This window comes from Pseudopodoces humilis, chromosome 21 (assembly GCF_049639895.1).
Source record: "Pseudopodoces humilis isolate 2021_Gansu_Grassland_sample_001 chromosome 21, ASM4963989v1, whole genome shotgun sequence".
Taxonomy (NCBI): domain Eukaryota; kingdom Metazoa; phylum Chordata; class Aves; order Passeriformes; family Paridae; genus Pseudopodoces; species Pseudopodoces humilis.
Genome location: NC_142220.1, coordinates 5,348,338 through 5,370,608, shown reverse-complemented (window position 1 = coordinate 5,370,608; position 22,271 = coordinate 5,348,338). Strand labels below are relative to the sequence as shown.

At 39.3% G+C, this 22,271-nt stretch overlaps 1 protein-coding gene across 1 annotated transcript in view; it reads right to left on the bottom strand.

The window, feature by feature from the left end:
• The window catches only part of CA10 (carbonic anhydrase 10 (inactive)), a 171,817-nt gene that overhangs the window by 96,288 nt on the left and 53,258 nt on the right, over positions 1–22,271 (bottom strand). The window contains exon 4 of the mRNA XM_014255806.2: positions 5,333–5,475. Within this exon, the coding sequence (XP_014111281.1) occupies positions 5,333–5,475 (143 nt within the window). The remainder of the gene's footprint in view (positions 1–5,332; positions 5,476–22,271) is intronic.

Genomic DNA, 22,271 nt, shown 5'->3' with positions numbered 1-22,271 from the left:
GAAAAAAATCTTCAGCCTTTTTCATACCAGTGACGATAACCCCAAGTAGAGAATCATGTACACAGACAAGATATATGTTACTTCTACTTCCACAAGGCTTGAAATAAATATCTAGGTTTATAAATAGACCTAAGTGCAGGATGAAATAAATCCAAAGAAGATACTATCAATGCAGTGCACAGGGTCTACTAGAAAATAGGAAAGGGGCATTAAGAACAATGTGGGCAAATTTGAAAATTTCTTTGAATATATCAAACTCTAGCTAGAGGCCAGCTGCTGCTCCAATTTTTTTTCCCTGTCTTATCATTAGGGACTGAAAACTGGAAAGCAGCTTATTGAAATAAAGATGAGGAAGGAGAAAGGATGGGCAGGACCTTTGGCTGGGATCTGTTAGCCCAACTTCAATAACATCTTTAACCTTCTAATGGATCTGCTGCCCAATGTCCAGAAAAGCAGATCCTGTTGATGTTTCTGATTCCATCCACTGAGTGCATTTCCAGGGACAGCACACCCACCTTTGCAAGGACACCATGGGCTGCTTTGAATCACTGCACAACTGCAGATGAGAGACTGTAACACACGATTTGAAAAAACCTCCTGCCAAACTGAGATCACATCCCAAGCTCAGCACCAAGGTACAGTGCTGTTTGTGGAGTAAATCACTCTCCAGGTCTAGGACCTCCCAGGAAACTTCCCATGGCAGATAAGTGAGCTTGTTTTATGGCACCACACAAGATTAAATGTCAAGCAGAGTAATTATACTGGAGCAAAAATAAAACCCCTCTACGCTATGAAGAAGCTGCAGAAGTATATTCCTGTGCCTGTTCAGGACTCATTTCATGGGTGATCTGTGTCAGGGACAACCAGAAACTGGGAACACACCAAGATCCACCTGAGACCTCACATATTCCAAACTGATGCAGTCTCATGGACAACTGAAGCAATAAGGAAAGAGAGAGAGATCTCAGTATAGAGTAAGATGTAGATCCTGAACTTGTTTTTCCCTATGCACGATCTACTAACAGCAAAGTCTGCAGGTACATCTGAAAGAAAACTCAGCTTTTTTTTCCTGTTCTAAATTCCATGATAAGGGTGAATAAACAAGTTCCTTTAACCTGCTGGTTCCACTGCACGTTCACTCACTAACACATCCCAGAACATGCAGAACTGTAGAAGCATTAGAAATGGTAAACAATTATTTAAGCAGCAATACTACATTTCATTTTTTATTCATTAAAGTTTTTGATGTTTGCATCAGGCTTTTGACTTTCCAAAGCTATTCTACATCAAAAATCATTAAGACCTCTAAAAATCTATCACAAGTCAGTTTACAGAGGACATTGATGTCTTATTGCTATCCATTCCTCCTGGACCATTTCTAACAATTCATTTTTTATATTCCTGCAGTGCTGAAATATGGTTCATACCAGTATCTATCCTTTCAGTAATCACCAAAGCAAAACTTGGCAGTTGTCATATATTGCACTCTTGAGAAAAATGCTAGTAATACTCTGAATTGATTGAACAGCATGGAATCAGAACTAACTGGCAGAGAAACCATTAAACTGATTTCAATCCATAAATCTCTTTTCTCCTACCGTTTTAGTTTAGAAGCTGCTGAATGTAGCCATTATCTTGTGATGCATTGAATGAACCAATTATTTATATGGATATTAATTTAAATAATACGTGATTGCATTCATGAATGCCCCATATGAGCAGGCAGATGTATGGATCTTGGTGAGTAACTTCCATTTATGCATGGTGAGCTGTAGAATAACAGTCCTTGGCCAGCAGACATCAACTCCTTTTATTTCCCCAGAGGTCAACATCAGGTATAATGTCCTTGCTTGCCTTAAAAATAAAGTGGTTTTAAACAGAACTGTACCTGCTTTAGGCAACGATTTCAATCCTTGAGTGTGACCTAAAATGACTCAAAGGACATAAGGTCACTGATGTGACAAGGTTTAATTACTTGGCAGGGATATACTTGATGTCTAAAGCAAATGCTGCTGCTCAACATGTTTTTAGGAGAAAAAAGAAAAAACAAGTATGTCCAAGAACTGTACTTGAGTCTTAAAGAATTCTAGAAATGGGGCCTTTGAAATTAAGTCCACAGAGAACCAGGAGACCAAAGACAGATGGGCTACAGAAAGGCAAGGGACAAAATTTGGGGGACCAAAGGCAGAGCTCTTGCAGAGGTGAACTGAGGAAGGTATCCCAGCAAAGGACCAGGTCACTAGGAAGTGGGGTGGTTTGTTCATCCACCACAATCACCCATGACAGGCTGGATGATGCTGGATGCTTTGGAGATTGAAACCCAAGGTGCTTCCTGCCTTAATTTAAGATATTCTGTTGTGCTGATTGCTTTGGTGCTTTAGGGAAAAAGAGCAGAGAAAGTAAAAGGGTTCTGTTCTTCGTGACATGGAGGAGTGTGATTTGCAAATTAATAAGGGTTGGCATTGTTTGTCAGAAAGGGCTGTTTATCTGAAATGGGCTGCTTCTAAATTCATTAAAATGGATAACCAAGAGACAAAGCTGGGCCTGAGAGAGAACTGGATGGGACCTGTGGAGTTTCCTTAAAAGTAGCATTTCTTCTTCTGCATGTAAACTCATTAAGTATCTTGTGCTGAGACTCTGGATCTTGAAATCCAATTATCTGTATCAATGACACTCAAGACTTCAGGACCTGCAAAGTCACTTTCTCAGGAAACGGACAATCCCAAATACAGAATAAGAGCACAACTCAGAATAACATCTGATGGTGCTTGAATTGTGTGACCTGGTACTGCCCTGAAATCCTTGGGCAGCACAAAAAGCAATATACCACTGCTCACTGCAACCTTCTTGCAAAAAAATGGATCAAAGAGGTATAAATATTTGGCAAATAGTACTGCCATCCCTTTTACTCCTGAATGGAACGGGAAGAATGTCCTTCTCAGCCTCAGACCAGAATTAACCATTAAGTCACCTGCTTTGTGACAGGCCACAGATGGGGCTTTTTTTCCCCTTCTAGGCTGCAGGGTAGGAAAACAGTGATGTTATCCTTCATACCCTCCTGTCACACCATTTCTTATCTTAAGGAGAAAGAAAAATATTGCTTCATTTATTTCCAAGCAGTCCAAAAAATTGTAGGAAAGTCTCAATCTGGTTTACTAAAAGGCTTTCACTACTAACACTGAAATAAACTGTCTAAAGGAACTAGAAAGAGATGTGCTTAAATGGAAACCTTAGACAAAAATTCTGTCATGGAATGGAACTTTCCGTCTGCCAAGGAGAGAAGGGAGAACTAAACAGGTAACTGGTTTACAGACATTAAACAATGCTTCTCACTAAAAATGAAGCCCAGGGGAAATGAGTGGCAAGGTATGGAAGGGGTAAGAGGAAATATTAAGTCAGCGATCGCAGATTGGTCTTGGATTGTCTTCCTTTGGGTAAACCACTTCTGTCCCTCATAAGGTAATTTCCAAAGTGAAGCACACAAAGTAGATATGTTGCTTTCAAAATTAAATAAAATATTATTTATAGTAATAAAATATTATTATATTTATATATTTAATATAATAATTAATAATTAATAATTAATAATATTTATGTAATTAATAAAATATTATTTATATCTATATAATATATTATTAAATAAATATTTTTCAAATTCAGATGAAACTGAGCTTCTAAATTAATAGCAAAAAAACCTGTTAAGAACTTGAAGTTACTGTTCCAGGAACAAGTGAACTGAGTATTTCCTTCCATCTTGCTCTCTCTTAGAGCTTGAGTCTCCTCCCAGCCCCTTTTCCAAAGGAGGTTTATAATTGTCACTGTGTGCAAGTAGCTGTCTCTGTTGTTCACTGTGCATGTAAGCTCGCTTATTATAACTTTGATTTGAAACCACATCAAATCCCTTTTTTATTTATTCATCGTTTTCCTTAGGATCAGTTCCATAAAACCCTTTCATGTACAGCATAATCACAGTTAAGTCCTGTCCAAGAAATTCCCTGGCTGCCACAGCAACTAGTTCAGAACGCTGCGAGTTGAAGTGCTTCAGCCCATATGAACCACACCTCTATTTTTAACATACAAAAAAATTACCAAGGAAATGAACACAAATACACTACCTGCCAAATCAAATCCTCAGTGAAGCCTTAACTATGAAGAAAGTTTTATTAAGGCATCAAAATTGCAATTTCTTTTCTCAAAAGATTATTTTGATTTAACCATTTTTGAAACCTCTCTAAGACAAATCACAACAAGAGCAAATCCTGTTCTTGTAACGTGATAAGAGGTTATCAGAGGCAGCAAAAACTTCATCACTGATACAGCATCTCTTGGTTTGTCAGTGCCTCCAAATTTTATCAATAATCAAACATTTGCTTCAGTCTGAGCCGGTAAAAAAACCAACCTGAATCCTTAGAATTGCTGAAGACACTGAATATTCTGAACCTTCTGCATATGACTCACGGACAACTTTCACATTCTTGTGAAATTTCATGTTTTGTCATTCTGTAATTTATACATAACATGAAATGTGTAAGCCTTTATGTACATAGCAGAGTCATTAAAACTCTTGGTGGGTTTTTTTGTTTTGGTTTGGTTTTTCGTTTTTTTGTATCAAAACTAAAAACCCTCACGCATTTCCATTTAAAAAGCAAAACATCAATATTACTCTGAAATTCAGGCCAGAGTTGGAAGCATTACTGTCCTCCAGTAATAACAACACCACCATTTCAGCATTTCTGCAATGAAACCCACATCAGCCCACATTCCAATGTATGTACACATGAGCCACCAGAACTTCCATGGGAAGTACGGAGCAAATTCCTACAATGTCACGCTGTTTCCAGTGGACATCTCATTTGTCATGACAAGGGAAGATAAATCATTTTGAAATAACCTTTTGTTGGAGTCTCTGCTTGCTCTGATATTGCAATTCATGGTGCCTTTTCACTTGCATTGATCTGTAACACAGGTTGGGTAAGAGACAACTGCCTGCATGGAACAAGCAATAAATACTGTAAAATACCCTTTTAGGCATCCCAACATAAGAAAAGCAACACAAAACCATTATAAATGACCAAATATTGCCAAGACTGAGAAAAGGTTCAAGATATTTTATGTATAAAGTAATTTCAGAATTGAAATATCAATCCTTCAGATGGATAAACAGAATTGATTATATCAGTCATTTGAGGAGTATCTTTAAAACACTCTACATTGTAATTCTGCCTTGGAGCAGATAACAGTAAATGCTTTAGAAAAATAAAATATAACAAATGTTTTTTTAAATCTACTAACTCCATTTATTTTATACACCAGAACAGGAGAGACCACCTACCTTTCTTCCCCCTGTGTTTAGGCGAAGAGGAGTTAGGAAGGGATCAAAAATCATATGGCTGGTTTCAATATTGACAGGTGACTGTCTTTTCCCAACAGAGCAAAGATTCCAAGCTGAGTTCACCAAACCCCAAAAGGAGGGCACTGCGAAATATAAGAAAGTGCAAGTTTAAGGGAAGTCTGGAAAGACTGGGGCAGTACATGCCAGGCAGATGGCCAGGTAATTAAACTTGTCAGATTGTCTGCACACACACTTTGAAACTGAAAACAGACAAATTCATCTTGCATTTGAAATTTAAAACTTCACACAACAAGACCAAAACATATGGTTTCATGTAATTTTGCATCAGGAAAGGTGGGTTACTTCTTTTCCTCTTAGATATAATCCCGGGTTCAATAATAAAAAGCTCCTTTGCTATTACAGAATATTTACAAAAATAAAATTTAGGTTGAGAGAGCCTGGTTTCTCTTGATTAATTCCCCCGTTGTGTTACTGGTGTTATTTTAAAAAATGAATTAATGAAACTGTAGAGCTATAGAATCAAAGGGGGAAATATTACCTGGGGAATTTGTTGCTTCAATGGTTTCTAGTATTACTTAAAAAAACTCCAACATTCTGGTCAGAAATATTCCTGGAACTGGTAAAAAACAAGTCTTTAGCAAGTTTTTAAATAAATAAAAAACCTAGACAATGTCCAATAAAACAGCAAACCAAACATGTCAGCCCATTATCTTCAAGTTGATAGCAAAACTATTTATGACGCAACTGGGATTGACCCAGAAAAGCTGCACTGGAGAAGAGCTGCTAGGAGGGGTTATTTTATAATGTTATTCCTGCTTCTGACAGGAAACCCTGCATTCTGTGCCATGCCTGTCACAACAGCCTGGAACTTGAGGAGAGGGAGCTGCAGAGTTGTGGCATTGCCCAGCAAAGGTCACAGCTGTCATCAGACATGTGAGTATGAGCTGAAATCTTTGATTCCTCTCTCAACACCCCAAATTAAAGCTCCAGGACCTCTCCAGTCCTGTTGCTATTTCCATTCACACAAAGAGAAAAGTTCCCCACTGATCAGAGTGATTTGGCCTGTGCTTCAGCCCAAAATTAATTGACTGACTTAGGACTGCACACCTAAGCTGACCAGAGAATGGGGATATTAAGCAATATTAATGTCTGATTACATTTAATTAAAGTAATTAGTGCTGCTTCTTAGATGCCCAAAGTGATCTAAAAGTATTCAGAACTGTAATAGAAAAAATCTAGGAAGGTTCATGTAGGAAGTCAAGGCTTAAATTAAATACAGTTACTGTATTAACTGTTTAGTCTGAAGAAATCAGATGCATGAATGTAAGAAAACATTTAAAATTATTCATTATTTTTTATTCCAACTTAACTAGCAGACAAGGTTCTACTTGGGCCTCAGTCATTAATGAAACAGTATCTCCTTTCCCACACTTATGTTGTATTTCCATAAAAATTACTCATGTGTGAAATATGCTGGTTTTTTGTGTGTGGACCTCTGAAGCATTTTAATCAGTTCCTGTACTGTACAGCAGCTACTGTGACTCTCTAGTTTGCATACAGGCCAAATATCACCTCAAAATATCACTTAACAAGGTGCTCCAGCTCCTGGTTGTTGTACCCAAAGCCTGAATATATTGTGTCATCTCTGCTTCCTCTATAAATCCCCCCAAACTTGCACTTCTTGGGAGCTGAGTTGTTGCAAACATATTACACAGACATCAGATCATAAGTTTGTGTCTGATCAATGCCTTCAACCTTCTCCTAACAGAAAATTCAGAGTTTATATCCTCTGCATGCTGCCACACTACAGACAACAGATTTTTGTGTGTGTGTGTTATATGGTGAGGTGGATTACTTATATTTTATACCTGTAGAGGAATCTCTGACATCTTTATTTAGTTTGTATCTTACTGCAGCTGCTCTCTTTTCAATTTACTGGGAACAATTTATATTGAGATAGATGAAGATGCTTGAGCATCAGCATGCCACGAAAGGATGAGGAATTCTCATGGCTTTTACCAAACTTATACATAACAGCAGTGAAATAAAAGCAGCTAGAACAGTAAAGCAAGGATTGAGAGCTATTCTGGTAATGAATACCACGGATTTGCTGAAATAAATACGAGCCTCCCCTCTCCAGAGGAAAGCAAAGAAGGAATGGTGTCCCAGAAGGATCTTCTTCCATAGGGACAGCGAATTTGCAGACAAGCAGAATGGTATTGCCTGCAGGGAACAGTTTGCATTTGTGCTGAGAGAAGCCAACAGTTTTCTAGGATGGGAATAGGGGTGTAGTGTGTAGGATATCTGAATTGCCTGACTGTAATAAAAAGTCATGCTGGACTCAATGGTCTGGGTCCTGGAAGGGCTGTGGACAGGTATCCAGTGTGAAATGACTGGGTCTGAGTAAGACAAGGACCCTGCTTTAGCAGCAACTATAGAAGTAGCATTTTTTGCATCCAAAAACGTGTAGATTTGGTGCTTGGGGCCATGGTTTAGTTGTGGACCTGCAGTATTGGTTTAAGGGTTGGACTCTATGACCTCAGAGGTCTTTTCCAACCTTAGTGATTTGATGATTGCATAATAGGTATTCCACTACACTCAATTCAGATCTCTGCAGGAATGAAAAACCTTGTGTAGTTGATTTTTGTGTAACAGAGTGAAGAACTAGACAGAAATTAAGAACCTTATTTAAATGGCCACCAGAATGAAGGTGTTCTGGGTTGTTCTGAGCCTTTCTTTAAACAGGAGAAAGAAGCCAGGAAACTTCAAATACAGGAAATAAATAGGGTGGCTGGAAGTAAGAGAGAATTTCCAAAAAATGCTCTCCAAATAAGAAAAATGGAAAAGGTGATAAACTCTGGCAAGTTAAATATAAAACTAAAATAAGACATGCCAGAAGAAGATATTAAAGAGCAATTCTCTGAAGTCTTAAAAGCCACCAATAACTTCTTTAATAGAATAAGAAGCAAGAACACTGGCTGAGTGTGTAGGACCAGCTGGTGATCAAGTTGCAAGAGCAGTACAGGCAACATTATGTGGCAGTAAAGCTGTGTGAGTTCTTTTCCTTACTGCTCACAAAAAGGTGCCAAGGGATGTTCCTACATGGAGCTTCTTTATGGGGAATGAATCTGAGAAACTGTCCCAGAATCAAGCATCAGAAAAGTGACTTTTAGTATAAACTAAATAGATAAAATGAACAAATTCATTCAGGTCAGACAGAACTCTGGGATGAATACCACAGGACCTTTTACCACTTAAAATCTGCACCAGGCTTGGAGAGACAAAAAGTAGCAAATGTGATCCAATTTTTATGGTGTTTATTTTTATAGATGCTTGTTTTTCCCAAGGTATCTGCTACTGATCCCTGTCAATGACACGAGGTGGAGTATAGGCAAGACAGTCAGGTTGTTTCTGTTTTACTGCATCAAGCCTGTAAACTCCTCTTTGAGGTTTGCTCAACTTGCAAGAGCACAGATTCTCTGAATTTAAGTTTCTCCAGAGTTCATGAATTTAAATGAAAGGTGTCAACTTATCCATGCAGCACAACTTTGTTTGTATTTTTAAGTCTTGGCACTGGCCCTGGCAATGGCATAAAACATCAACAGATTGTTATTTGTGCAGCGATTATTCTTGCCCTGTGTAATTACTGGTCCCTCAGATAAAATCTCAGCTATTTTATTGAGTCTGGGAATTGGAACCACAGAGAGAATCAGTAATCTATGTACATCAATAAAGCAGTCCATTAATTATTTCCACCTACTCAGCTTGAAGAAAATTATCATACTAATGCCTCTGTATAACCACATGACCTGCTCTGCCTCTACATAAAAGCCAAAGGTAAAGTCATAAAGGCTTTGAGAGATAAATCAGGGATACCAAAGAAATGACAGAGTATAGAATGGCATTCATCTCAGTAATCGGTCACAGAAATCTCTAGACTGCAGTAATATTAGACAGTATCACAATAGCTTCAAATTTGAGAACTGAAAGTATTCTGATTTCTTTTTAAGCAGCAAAGCATTGATAGCTGAAATATGTCCTACAGAGTAAGACAGCATTGCCATTATTCAAGAAATAGTAAAAAAATTAAGAATATTCATCAATAAACCTTGAAACATATAAAAAATTAAAATTTTGAAATCTCCAGCAACATCATATTACCTACTGCTAATTCCATACTCATAATTCCATACTGGTCTGTTCAAATGTCATCTTCCCTCTGTATGAAGGATTCTTAATGACAAGAAAAGTTCAACCACTGCACTCGTTAAATGAGATATAACAGAAAACAGGAAGTGGAAAATGAGGATTTAAGATTCTGGAAAGACTTTGTCTTTTAAAAAGCGGCAATTTTCTGCTATGCCTTTAATAAAGACATCATGCAATACCCTCTCCAATTTACCTTTCAAATTATAGCTGCTTACTTATGCCTAATTAAACATTTTCTTAAATTAAGAGTATTACCTGGGAAAAAAGTATTTAGCAATCAAAATTAGTGACCTGTGGCCCTGCAAAGCTTTTGCTTATTTTTATCTACACATTTGGGATAAAAGTGTAGAACACAGTACCACTCCTTTCATTACAGTGATTAAACTAGACTAATTCATTTCTATAAATTATGCTAATCTTGGGGTAAAGAGTAGTTATACAACAGCATGTAATTACATTTTTCTCTGCCACCCTGTGGTGAGTTCACACATACTAAAGCTATACAATCAAACACTAATGGTTCTGAAAAATATAAGTCAGCTGCTTATAAAGGTGTTTACAGATGCTTTTTATATTGAATTTTTTTCTTTTCATTATTCATATTGCAGGAGTAGGAAGCGGTACCTATAGGGAGAGGTATACCCAGGTCCAAAACTAAGCAGGTAGCAATCTTCTAGGGTCAGGGTTACTGAAGTTCTGAAAAGAGAATGTGTTTCCCTCTCATTCTAGTAGAAAAGATACTACAGTTTTGGGGGAAATGGGTTATTCCAAGTAATGGGAGTGAAGGTGAAAGAATTAGCACAACTAGGGAAAAAAAAAAAAAGGAAATTAAAACAGATTAAGGAACAGTTTCCTTTAAAGGTTAAAAAGCAACTGAGATGTTTAGTGGAGGTGGCACAGATTGCTCATTAAAGGGTCAGTCTTGGGAAAGGGAAATCCTTCTTGGCAAATGAAGAAATTAAGAATCCTTAAAAATGAGAAAGGGGACGTGAGGAAGGCAGCATCCTCTCCCTCTTTTCCATCCCCAGTCCCTGTGGGCTGAGTCTGTGCCCTGCCTGCCTCTGAGTGGGACACTGGGCTCCCTTCCTCTGCCTGCCAGTGCCCAGGCTGTGGGTATGACTAATGAGCTGCCATCAATTACTGCCACTCAGCTGGTAATTTCTAACCAGATCTGGTCAGTCCCTCAGCCATCAATCACTGACAGGGTCCAACAGATTTCCCTTGAACCAAGCACATCTGAGAACATTTGCCTGGCACTCACTGGGGGATGGAAAAGGGGGAAGAGTTTGGCCTAGGGTTGAAGCATAGACTGAAAGCAAAAAAGATGAAATGCAAAAAAAAAATCTGTGATGGTAGTTCTAGACTTGAAATGGGACTCTGCATTAAAATGCAGGAAACCCAGATTTTGAGCGATTCTGTGATCTCTCATCTTTCCTCTTCATGTTCCTCATCTTTGGGTTTTTTTGTGGCTCATGCTGTAGAACTGGGGACGATGGCTGTGCCGTTAAAATGAGTGACTGTTCTAAGACAGGATGAGTGAGATATAAGACTTTAAAGAAGATCTGGAGCAAAGGTGAAGAAAGCCTCAAACAGATGAAACTGAATGGAAAAAGTTGTTCAGAGAAAAGCAATTTGGAACGTATTGTTTTAAGGGAAAAGACTGCTTATCCAGCAGATACCTTGAGCTCTATTCTGTAGATTCAGCTTTATTTTAATGTCTTTGGGATACTATCGATCCTTCTGCTGAAAAATATAAATTAAAGTAGGAACATAAAAAATAACAAAAGACAGTATACTTATTCTATCAAAAGTGCTTTTTCTGGGTATCCGTATCCCAGTGCCCCACAGTATACTGTTACTAAAATAAATGTAACTCTAAGGTATTAAGTTGGATTTTAACTATTTATTGCCAAATTCAGTGCATGCCTGCTGATGCATCCTTTATTAGGATAAGTTTACTGAGCATGTCACTCTGGAACTGCTGAGCATTAGGGGATTCTGGAGAAGGCAGGTGTGAGGATCAGATTAAGGAGCACTCAGGAGGGGTTAACCAGTCTCATTCTTGTGGATGCTAAATGAAAAAAGTAAGCAGGGAACAGAGCCTGTGTGAAACTAAGTCACACAGGCTTCTCATTCTGCCCTGAGAAAGCACAAGAAAGAATCCAAACCGTCCGTGGTGAAGGACAACAATCTCAGCAGGTGTTGTTTAGGATCCTTGTTGTTTACTTGTAAGAAACAGTCAAGGGGTTACGTTCCACTTGACCAATGATAGTGATGTGTAAGTTTAATGACCAATGAGAGTTTTACCTCTAAGACCTTCTCGAACCTGTCTATAAATGAAGATCAGGAATAATAAACTTTGCTGTCTTGGACAATGCAGCTAAGAGAGTCAGTGTCGTGCTTCTCGCCATTCCTAATATAGTGCGACACATTCTCCAAGGCATTTTTTGTGTGTGATAGCAACTCCTCGAGAATTACTTGTAGGTCTGCACTATTTTGGCTTACCACAAGACTCCTGCAGTTAATGAAAGCCAGGGAGGCAGAAATGTCCAGCCGCTGCTGACTTTTAAAGACTTGTGAGAAGCCAGCACAGAGTTCAGCACTGAGTGCTGCAGTTTTTATCTGTAATGACAGTTCAAGAGAGGAACAGTGATGTTCTCTGCTCTGGGGTTTTCTGGAGCAATCAGGTTTTTCTGACCCCATCCCACAGGACTGTGGCTCTGCCTAGGGATGCTGCTTCTGCAGTGAGATTACCAAAACTCTGTAACTTTGATTATTCTTGGAAAGGCCAGAAGTGAGCACAGCTGACTTGACGCATTTACTCACAGGCTGGAAAAAAATGTCTGGGCAATCCTGATCTCTTAGAAGTCTGACCTGGTGCTGCCAAGCCACAACTCTAAATGGAGCCATTACTGCAAAATATTTTGGAATGAAAAGAAACCTTGGCTTCCCCTAAGCGGTCACATCAAACTATCTAGTAATTGCTGGACAGTGATTGATCTTTCACTGAATGATCCATTTCCCTTTGTGTGGTGAAGACTCTGAAAGTCTGATATTTCTTCTGGGGCAGAATCCAGTCCCTGCTTCCCTGACAACCTGTTGTACACACAGCATGAGGCACCCAGCCCCTGAGGACAGGCTGCTGATCACAGCAGCCAGCTTAATCTTTATCTAGGAAAACTTCCACCTTTATGGAGAATCCAGAAAACTTCCACCTTTATGGAGAATCCAGATCTCTTGTACTGAGAGGAAAGAAACTGCACTGCTGCAAAGCTATTTGTAAATCAAGTGGGTCTGTCCATGGCCCTCTTGGCTTTTCTAGAAATGCAAGGCAAATACTACATGCTTACTCATGTTTTACGTGTTACTTCAGTAAGTTTTCTCCTTTTAATCCTTTATGAACTTGCCAACATTAGAAAATCCTCTACCATTGGGTTAATTGCCATTTGTGATGCTCAAGTATACTGCCGGTTTTTTATTGACAAAGTCACATTTCAAACCTTTAGGTCCCTTAATGCCTTCAGTTTTGAATTGTGCGATGAATCTGAACTTCCAAACAGACTTGTTGATCTTGCTGAGGCTACTTTTGGACAGAGATATAGCAAATGCTTAGTTCTGCTGTCAGTGAGGAAACATTCTGAAAATATATTTGTTTTCATAAGGCTGTGAAGATTCTAAAATACTCACCAAAATGTGTATTAAATTATAGTAGCAGGTGTGTTTTCATTTACTTTAAAATTTCTGTCTTGGCACACAAGGAACACAAAGGAACGTTCTGTAGCTCTCCCACTGGACAGGAGAAATGGGAAGGTTCTCAAGCTGGTTTTGTCTGAAAACAAACCAACTAAACCCTTCCAAAATCCTTCCAACCATAAAAAGCTAGAGTGGGGGCAGAGAAGGAAGCAAATAAATACTTTAGGTGTTGTTTGGGAGTGGAGAAAGGGAGGAGAGGTCTGGATGTGATGGAATGGTGCAGGCAGAGCAGTGTGAGGTGAGGAGGGCGTGACTGACCCACTGCCATTCCACACCCTTTTGAAAAATTATCACGTACAAATTTCAGCAGCAATATTCAGCCTGCAGAGCTGAAATTCACGCTGAACTTAGCACAGATGACAGATTTTGATCTGTACTCTCACATCTTTTTCCTGTCCAAATTTAAAACTCATTCTGCAAAAACCAGGTAAAATTGTACATGTCTCTCTCTACCTTTAGTTCTATTACAAGGACTAGATCTTGAGTGCCAACAAATTGTAGTAGGTAAGATCAGGACATGAATGATTTTTTATTTTTCATGCTTGAATTTAAGAAAAGAACTTGTCAAGTTCTCTTATTAAATAATAAGTGCTGAGTTAAACCATGCCAAGGTATTGCCTTAACTATTCCACCAAAAATTTGCTAGGAGAGGGCAGATCACGTGCTCTTAAAGAATTTGTGTGTTGTGCCAGGGCTCTGAAATGGGCAGGACATGCTTTGTGCTTCCCCTGAGTGCAGGGTCTGCAGTCTCCTTGGAAATAGCCCATGGGGTGAATGGGGGAGACACTCTCTGTGTCACCAGAAAGTGACACAAAGGAGCCAGAGCAGGACAACGGTGGGGGCTGTGCCCTAAAGCAGGGCTGAGCATCAGGGCAGACAGCAGACCAGGACAGACTCAGGGGATAGAACACAGCTCAGGGAGGCTGTACATGTGAGCCAAAAGGCCAGAACAGCACAACTCACAGCAAGTTACAAGATCAGCTCTGCTGTGAGTGTGGCAGCAGGAATGGATGCGGGGAATGGGAAAGGGATGGATGCTCCCTCTTGGATGTAAGACAGAGTTTGGGACTGTGCTGCTTTGTTGCCCTCAGCGCATGAGAACACCCTGACACAGGAGTAACTGAGCTGTGGATGTCAGGTCTGTGCTCAAGGTTAGCTCAAACAGCACTGCAAGCAGAACCCTCTATTATTTCCAACTCCACAAACTGACTGAAAAGCTATTTAGCACAGCAATGATCTTTCCAGAGCCCTCCTGATCCAGCTGTTTCCCTAACCTGTGGGTGTCTGCACACATGATATCCCAAAAAATGCTGCTCATCTGACCAGTGCTGGCAGGGGGCCTGAGTTTGTAAGGCAATAACCATGTGACATTTTCCTTCTGTGGCTTGTAAGGACTTAGCTCGTGAAAAGTGTGAGTCGCCAGCACACTTTTTATGTGAGAAATACAGCAGTGCATGAGCACCTTTTGAGCTGCAAGGTAACTGCTCCACCTCGAAGGACATCTCAGTAGCATCCTCCAGCAGTGCAATGGGACACACTGGTCAGAGAGGCAATGTCAGGATGCGGAATCCTAAAATCTCTTGGAGGCACAAAGAGAAGAATCTGCTCCCCAGTGTGTCACAGAGGGCTTGTAGCTCTGGAACACTCCCAACAGCCCATTCCTGCCAGAGACTGTAACAGCTCAGATGGAATAAGCATCAATTGCTTCCAAGGGAGATGTGTAAAAGATAATGGATGTTGCCTTTTTGGCAGCCAAGATTCAATATAAGATAGTGCCTTGGAGGTTTTATTACTTGTGACCTTCACCCAGAACTGAATACATTTTATTTTGTAGATACAAAAATTGATGGTCTTTCTAGCAGTAGAAAATTATACCTGCCTTATGAAAAGAGGTTTAGGAAGAAAAGTGTTAAATGGTTACATCAAGATTGATTAGAAAATTTATAACTATCCACATGGAAAAGACTGCAAAGGTGTCAAGAATTACCTTATGGACCCAAGCTTCTAAATCAACTCTGAAATTTATTATGAATATCAAATATACCAGGTAATAAAAAAAAAAATGCCTTGAAGCAAAATCTGTAGCTTCATAACCACTGAAAATATAAATTCCAGTTGACCTCTGTGTCACAGGCTAATATTTTTAGAAATCAATGCACAGAATAATCCTGAAAACAGAGCTAACTAAACTAGTTCATAGTAATTCCTTAGACTTTGGAACTACCAGCTCTTAACTGTTTCTACATAATTTCTATTAAGAAAAAAATTATCCTGACATAATGTGGTAGTTTGGCATTTAGGGAAAGAAGTGGGAACCACCCACAGAAGAGATCTGAGAGAATGCTGGGAGTTTCTTCTGTGCTTAAGATCTATAGCTGGCCAGTTCTGAGAACTGGCAGCATTTTGCACCACTGAAACGTAGGTCCACCTCCGTGAATACCACTTTTTAAAAACCCAAGCCTGGGATTTTCTCTCTCTTTCTTTCTGGCCTTAAAAGGTAGCAGAGCCCTGGTGTGCCCTGCCCCGCTGCCCCCCGGCCTGTGCGGCCTGAGGGGGAGGCTGGGCCGGGCCCCAGCAGCCCCAGGGCAGGGGATGGACACTGAGGGGAGCAGCCCCAGGGCAGGGGATGGACACTGAGGGGAGCAGCCCCAGGGCAGGGGATGGACACTGAGGGGAGCAGCCCCAAGGCAGGGGATGGACACTGAGGGGAGCAGCCCCAGGGCAGGGGATGGACACTGAGGGGAGCAGCCCCAGGGCAGGGGATGGACACTGAGGGGAGCAGCCCCAGGGCAGGGGATGGACACTGAGGGGAGCAGCCCCAGGGCAGGGGATGGACACTGAGGGGAGCAGCCCCAGGGCAGGGGATGGACACTGAGGGGAGCAGCCCCAGGGCAGGGGATGGACACTGAGGGGAGCAGACCAGAAACTGAGGCCTTAATTGAAAATAATCCTTGCTAAATCTAATTCAAATAAATAGATGGGCCTCGTTAAAATTAAAGGTTGATAAAAGGCTTGGCTAAAATCAGACGTTAATCATTGGCTAATAATGGATTGTCTGTCAACTTTATACTTGTTCAGCTGGGCTTATAATGAGAGCCAAAGAAGATGGTAAGGAACTTCAAAAACACAAGACAATTGCAAATCAGAAACTCACTGACGACATGAAACTGGGGACCCAGCCAAGGGTCCATTTGTCACTTTGCACTGAAGAGCAGAAAGGTCAGGATGAAGAAGAGATATATTCCTTCCTCCCTTTTGTGACCCCTCCTCACAATAAGACCACCAACCCATTTCAAGGAACAAACTACACATGCTTAATTGCTTTTTTCGTAATTTGCATAAGAAGCAGAGAATAAGTGGCAACTGGGGTATGAATGTGCATTTGTATTCAATATTTCTGTAAATAAAAAGCCTGTATTCACCTGTATTCAGGGTCGTGCGTATTAAGGGGAGACCCAGCACTGGCCCAGAGCTGTTAATAAACATATATTAACATATGTAACCCCAAAATGGTTAAAGAGTCTTTGTCCATCTCAGTTGGATATTGATACTAGATCATATCCATATTTTGGTAAATCAATATATTTCTAGTAGAAGTAATATCCAGAAGGCTTAGTAAGTACAGATTAGCTATATTTAGTGTTCTTACTTCTGTTTAAACTTCTAACACAAAGCTACCAAAGTCAGTAATCATAAATCCCATTAAAATTGCCATATACAAATTCATTACATGTGTTTACTATTAAGAGGTTTTTTCAGTATGACCTAGCAAAGAAAAGTGAACATTAGTCTTGCTAACAAAATTGTATTTTTCTGGTTTACTTAGCCAAGTTTCAGCACTGCCCCAGGCAGAGAGGAAACGGAATGCATTTTTGAGATTTTTGGGACAAAGAGAACTTTTTTCCTTTAAAAGAAGCTTTCCATCTTGATCTGTGACAATACATAAAATAACTTTTTGATCTGAGCTTTAAGAAAGGTGTTTTAAAAGTTCCTATCCTGCTTTTCGAACAGCTGTAGAAATGTTGCTGAATTGGAGTGGTACACATGGCAATAGAATCTCTCTTGTCCTGAAGTCATCTTATCAGAAGAGCAGCAGGAGTTTAGCAACTATAAACTACATGTAGGGACTAAACTTGCTCCACTCTGCTTTTCTCCTTTAACAGAAAAGAATGAACATGTTATGAGGAAAATGGAATGTGCTTATTTCAGAATAGTAAAAAGTTGAATGTGAATCACAAAACCTTAGCAAAACAAATACTCTCATGGCAGGTATTAGCTGCACTATTTTCCTTAAGTCTCGACTGTACTACCCAAAGTTTCCTCGGCAATTTAACTTTTGTGCAAAAGGAACAGGGCAAAGTCTGTGTCACTCAGGCAGGCAATTGTCATTGGAGGCTTCACCTCCATCAATAATGATGCTTTTTCTTTGTTCTGCACTATTTGCTGTTGTCAGCTGAAGTAACAGCTATATCTATAATGCTGTCGAAGGAAACCAGCAGAGCAATAGAATGACAATTCCTGGACTATTTACAAGCCTGTTACAAGAGGAGTATCAATTTAGTTTCTGTAGCATTAACTGTGGCAAATTTAATACAAAAAATGGTCTTTATACATAATTTCTCAGGATTTAGACCAGTTATTTGCTCGTCAGTCTTATGATGTGAAATAACACCTTTTGCTGTATTTGTGTGCATGTTATTTCAGAAACTTTGCAAAGCCTGGTGTTCTTGTCACACCACTGATTTGCTATGACTGTGATTTTTAGTAACAATCACTCCTTTGAAACCTTTAGCATCACCACATCATAAGTTTAAAAATATTAACAGCTTTAGAAGGAAACAATACAATTTTAGTGTTTACAGTTAAGTGCTTTCCTGAACAAGGGATACATTCTGAACACACTGCACTTGCCAAAAGATACTAAATAAGCTATCCACATCTAATTTCAAATTTATGCCTGATATCTCTTACAATCCCTGAAATTCACCCTTTAACTTCCACACATTTCATGCATGTTCTTGTTCTGCAGTGTGGCATATAATAACATCAAAGTGGGATAAACAGAGGGGATAATTTCAGGGCTTGGAGGAAAAATCTCTGGTTTTGTTCACACAATTGACTTGGCCCATTTTCACTTTGTCTTCCTTCAAAAAATACACTCCCAATCTGCTAGAAATAAAACCCCATAAACTGTAACCTCTGGGAAATTTCTTCTCTGATAACATCTGAAGCTGCTTCTGCTGGTGGAAGGATTTTTGCGATGCATTTCAAATCAAACATTCTTATGAGATGTTGTCTGGATAGAGCAGTTCAGATGGACTGACTAATGCTCCTAACCCCAGCACTCCTCAGAGACCTGCCTGAGCATCTCCACAGATGCCAGTGATTAGGAAGCCTCCAGTTCTAGGAATTTCTTTGAAAAAGTAGAAAGCACAGTTTTTGTAGCCTAGCGAGGTTTCTTTAAAGGTCTCTTTTTCCCTGAGGTAACGCTTATTATAACTCCTTAAAAGTCTGAAAACACTTTATAACTCATTAAGCAGATGAGCCTCATTTTCTGCACTCAAAACAGATCAACTTCCAAGGCAACCACTGCTCTCCTCAGGCTGAGGCTGCATTAGGTTCACAATCAAAGCAGGTGTTAACAGTATTAAAAACCCTCCATATTTTGATGGACTCAGTCTTCTCCTGGGAATTATTCCTGATGTGGATGTTAGAGGTAGCTTTTATGTGACTGATCCACTTCTATCCACCTGCTCAGGAGTTGTACTTTCTGGTAAAATGATGGTTGGTCCTTCTCCAAACAGGAGAAGGGACTTCTCCTCTAATCTTTTGCAGGAAGTTTTGTTCACCCTCAGGTAGAATCACTGCATGGTAAATCCTAGACCTTGGGTTCCCTGAAAACCTACTTGGGTTTGTCCACAAACCATGTGGACATCCAATCAATAAGAAAATCACCTAATGAGGACACTCAAACTTAGGAGAAGATAATTGCCATGACCCACCAGATCCCTGTCACAAAGTGCTTTTAGGTAACAGTTAAGATTTAGGATGATTAATGCAACTTGCTAGCATGAATACCAAACCCCCCTTAATTTGAGGTATGCAGCACATTCTTATTTGGTTTGTTTTTATACTAAGTATTCTGTATATAACTTCTTTTTGTAGTCTGACATGCAACAAAATTTAATTGTAGCAAACCATCTATTAGATGAGTTTGGGTGCATTACCTTGATGTCAGATGATGTCAGATTGTGTCATTCTATTAGCTCTTGTATTTACATAAACATCTTTTTCCTAACTCAGCTGTATGAAGCAGTATCTGACAGATGACCAATGGGTCACAATAACTCATAAGTTAAAAATCCCTCACAATATAGAAGTGTGGAAACTCAGAAATACATTTAGCTTCTTAATCCACACACACATCCTCGTATTTTATCATGAATGAGGTTTGATTTAATGCATAAAAACTTCTGAATTTATCAGAAGTTTTCTAATTCTTCCTTATTTTTTCTAGTTCTTGTTATCCTTTGCACATAAGCATTTCTAAATTGTATAGAAATTTTATAAAATTTTGCATTAGAAAACAAATTCCTGAAACTGGCAGTGCTTGTTCTGGCCACTGACTGTACAGGACCATGTGGCAATGGGCAGAATAAATAGGTTTAACATTAAGTAAACTTCTTTCCATTCTTAAATAAGATGTTACCCATATTTTGGACTTAACCTTAAATAAGACATAAATTTAAGGCAGCTTCCCTGAAATTCTGCTATGAGGTAAAAGCACTTTAGAGCCAAAGACCTATCACAGCTTTTAAGAAAGGAAAATATGCCAAGCTTCTCAAGCCTATTTCTAATTAACCATTTGCCTTGACTTTTCCTGAAGGAAAAGAAATTGTCATTTCTAGTTCTTCTGTTTCTAATCCCTGAATCTGGGCATCTCTGAAGGTTGATCATCCCCTCTTAGCTGCTGACAGAATCCATCATTTTCATCTGCCTGTTCTTCACTGTGCACGTCCTGCATGTTAAAATTAACACCAATACTGGCTTGTCCTTTTAACACTAATGTGCAAACCTGTCACTTCTTCACATTAAGATACATTTTCTCTTTTCAAAATACCTTCAAGCTGACTACTAATTCTCCAGTCCTTGACTTCATAGGCAGTATAAAATTTTAAATGGTAATTGAGTCATCTTTTGATGGGCTGAAAGGGAGAGCAGAGTATGATGTTGCCAACAGCATGCTGTTTGCTCAGCAGTAAAGTTTATGGAGTACTGCTTTATTCAGACAAATCATTAGGTTCAGTACAGGTGGTAGCTGGATGACACACAGTCACGATGTACAGAAAATCGATACCCATTATCTGGAACCATCTTCTCACCATGAGAGATGTGAATTTACAGCTGCTTTTGGAGCTCTGGCCAACACTGACATTCAGCACAGAGCCTGTGTCACTCTCCGTGTGCAGGGCAGAAAGCTCACAAGCAGAAAAGGTTGTTAGGAGGATTTATTTTTTTTCTCTTTTTTTACTATCAAAACTTCTGACTTTTTTTTTTCCTTGACAATTACTAGCAGGACTACACATGGGGGAACAAGAAAGTTTTCTCATGTCCCCTCACTGCAAGCACCATATTTTCTTTTTCTACAGTGAATTGCATGAGCTCCTTATTCTGCTACTTTTAAACTGAGTCTGTCCAGATCATTCATAAGTCAATAGTGCTGTATTTCCTGCCAGATTTTTATCTCATTGACAAACACAGAAACATCCTGGTGCAGCCCATTCATAACCATCTCCACTGTTTCTATTTTGCAACACTTCTTGCACCAGCACTTTCACATCATATGTTGTCTGATGATTTTCTGGATCAATTTTTTTATTTTCAATGTTACCAAAAGTACCTGAAACTTAGAAACTGATTTAGAAAGTGGTTCTCTTTGTTCTGTTAAAAGGCTGAAAGCCTGAGTGACTCTTTATTAGCCTAAACCAGATTTTGGGTAGACATTGTACTTTAGATGACCTGTATATCTGCTATTTTAAATAGAACTCAAAGAGATAAAGTAGGATTTCAACTTTATAAGCAGATTCAAACTATTTCTCCACTGTGGACATAACTCATTTTATGCTGCTTTAAAAGAGAAACTTTTACCACCTGCAAGGCATTTGCACAGTGCTGAACCCCTGAAAATCTGTGACTATTATACAAGTTCTGATTAGGACATGGGTTCAGGAAATACTTGGTGTCAACTTAAAAATTTAATTTGCTGCTGCTACCACTCCTAAATGGTAAAACATGGTAAAGGACAAATATGAACTGCAAGGAACAGGTTCTGAACTGGTGTGGCTCTGGAGTTATGGAATTAATTAATTAATTAATTAATGGAGTTATGCTGACTTTATTAAGTTGAGGGTTTGATTCTCCACTGTTTTCTGTTTTAGAAATATCATCAACTTAGCCTTAACCTCTAATAATTTTTGGATGAATTGCTAAATCCTCGGAAGGCACTACTTACTGAACATACAGCATAAATAGCATTCCTCCTTATGTAGTTCTTGACTGACCCAGTTTCTCTGTTCTTCTGAGAAATTCTGGCTGCTGTCTCTTGCTTTCATGTATTGTGCTGCATTCTCTAATCCTCATTTGTCCTCAAGAGACTCGATGCCAAGTACAGGGCTGCACATCCCAAAAGAATGACACCACTTCCAATTCATGCTTCAATGGTTTCACCTTGTGGATTGAGGAACTGGATGGTTATGACACCTTTGATTTCCTTGGATTTCACATACTCCAGGTGACAGGAATGCTATCAAAAAGCCAAGGTAAAAGGGACAATCTATTCAGGTGAAATATAGTCAAATGTGACTTGCATGCACCTTTCTGTCCTCCCAAAAACAGGTTTCTGAATGTTCTACAATTCTAAATTACTTTCCAACAAAATTTCCCTCAAACTCATGTT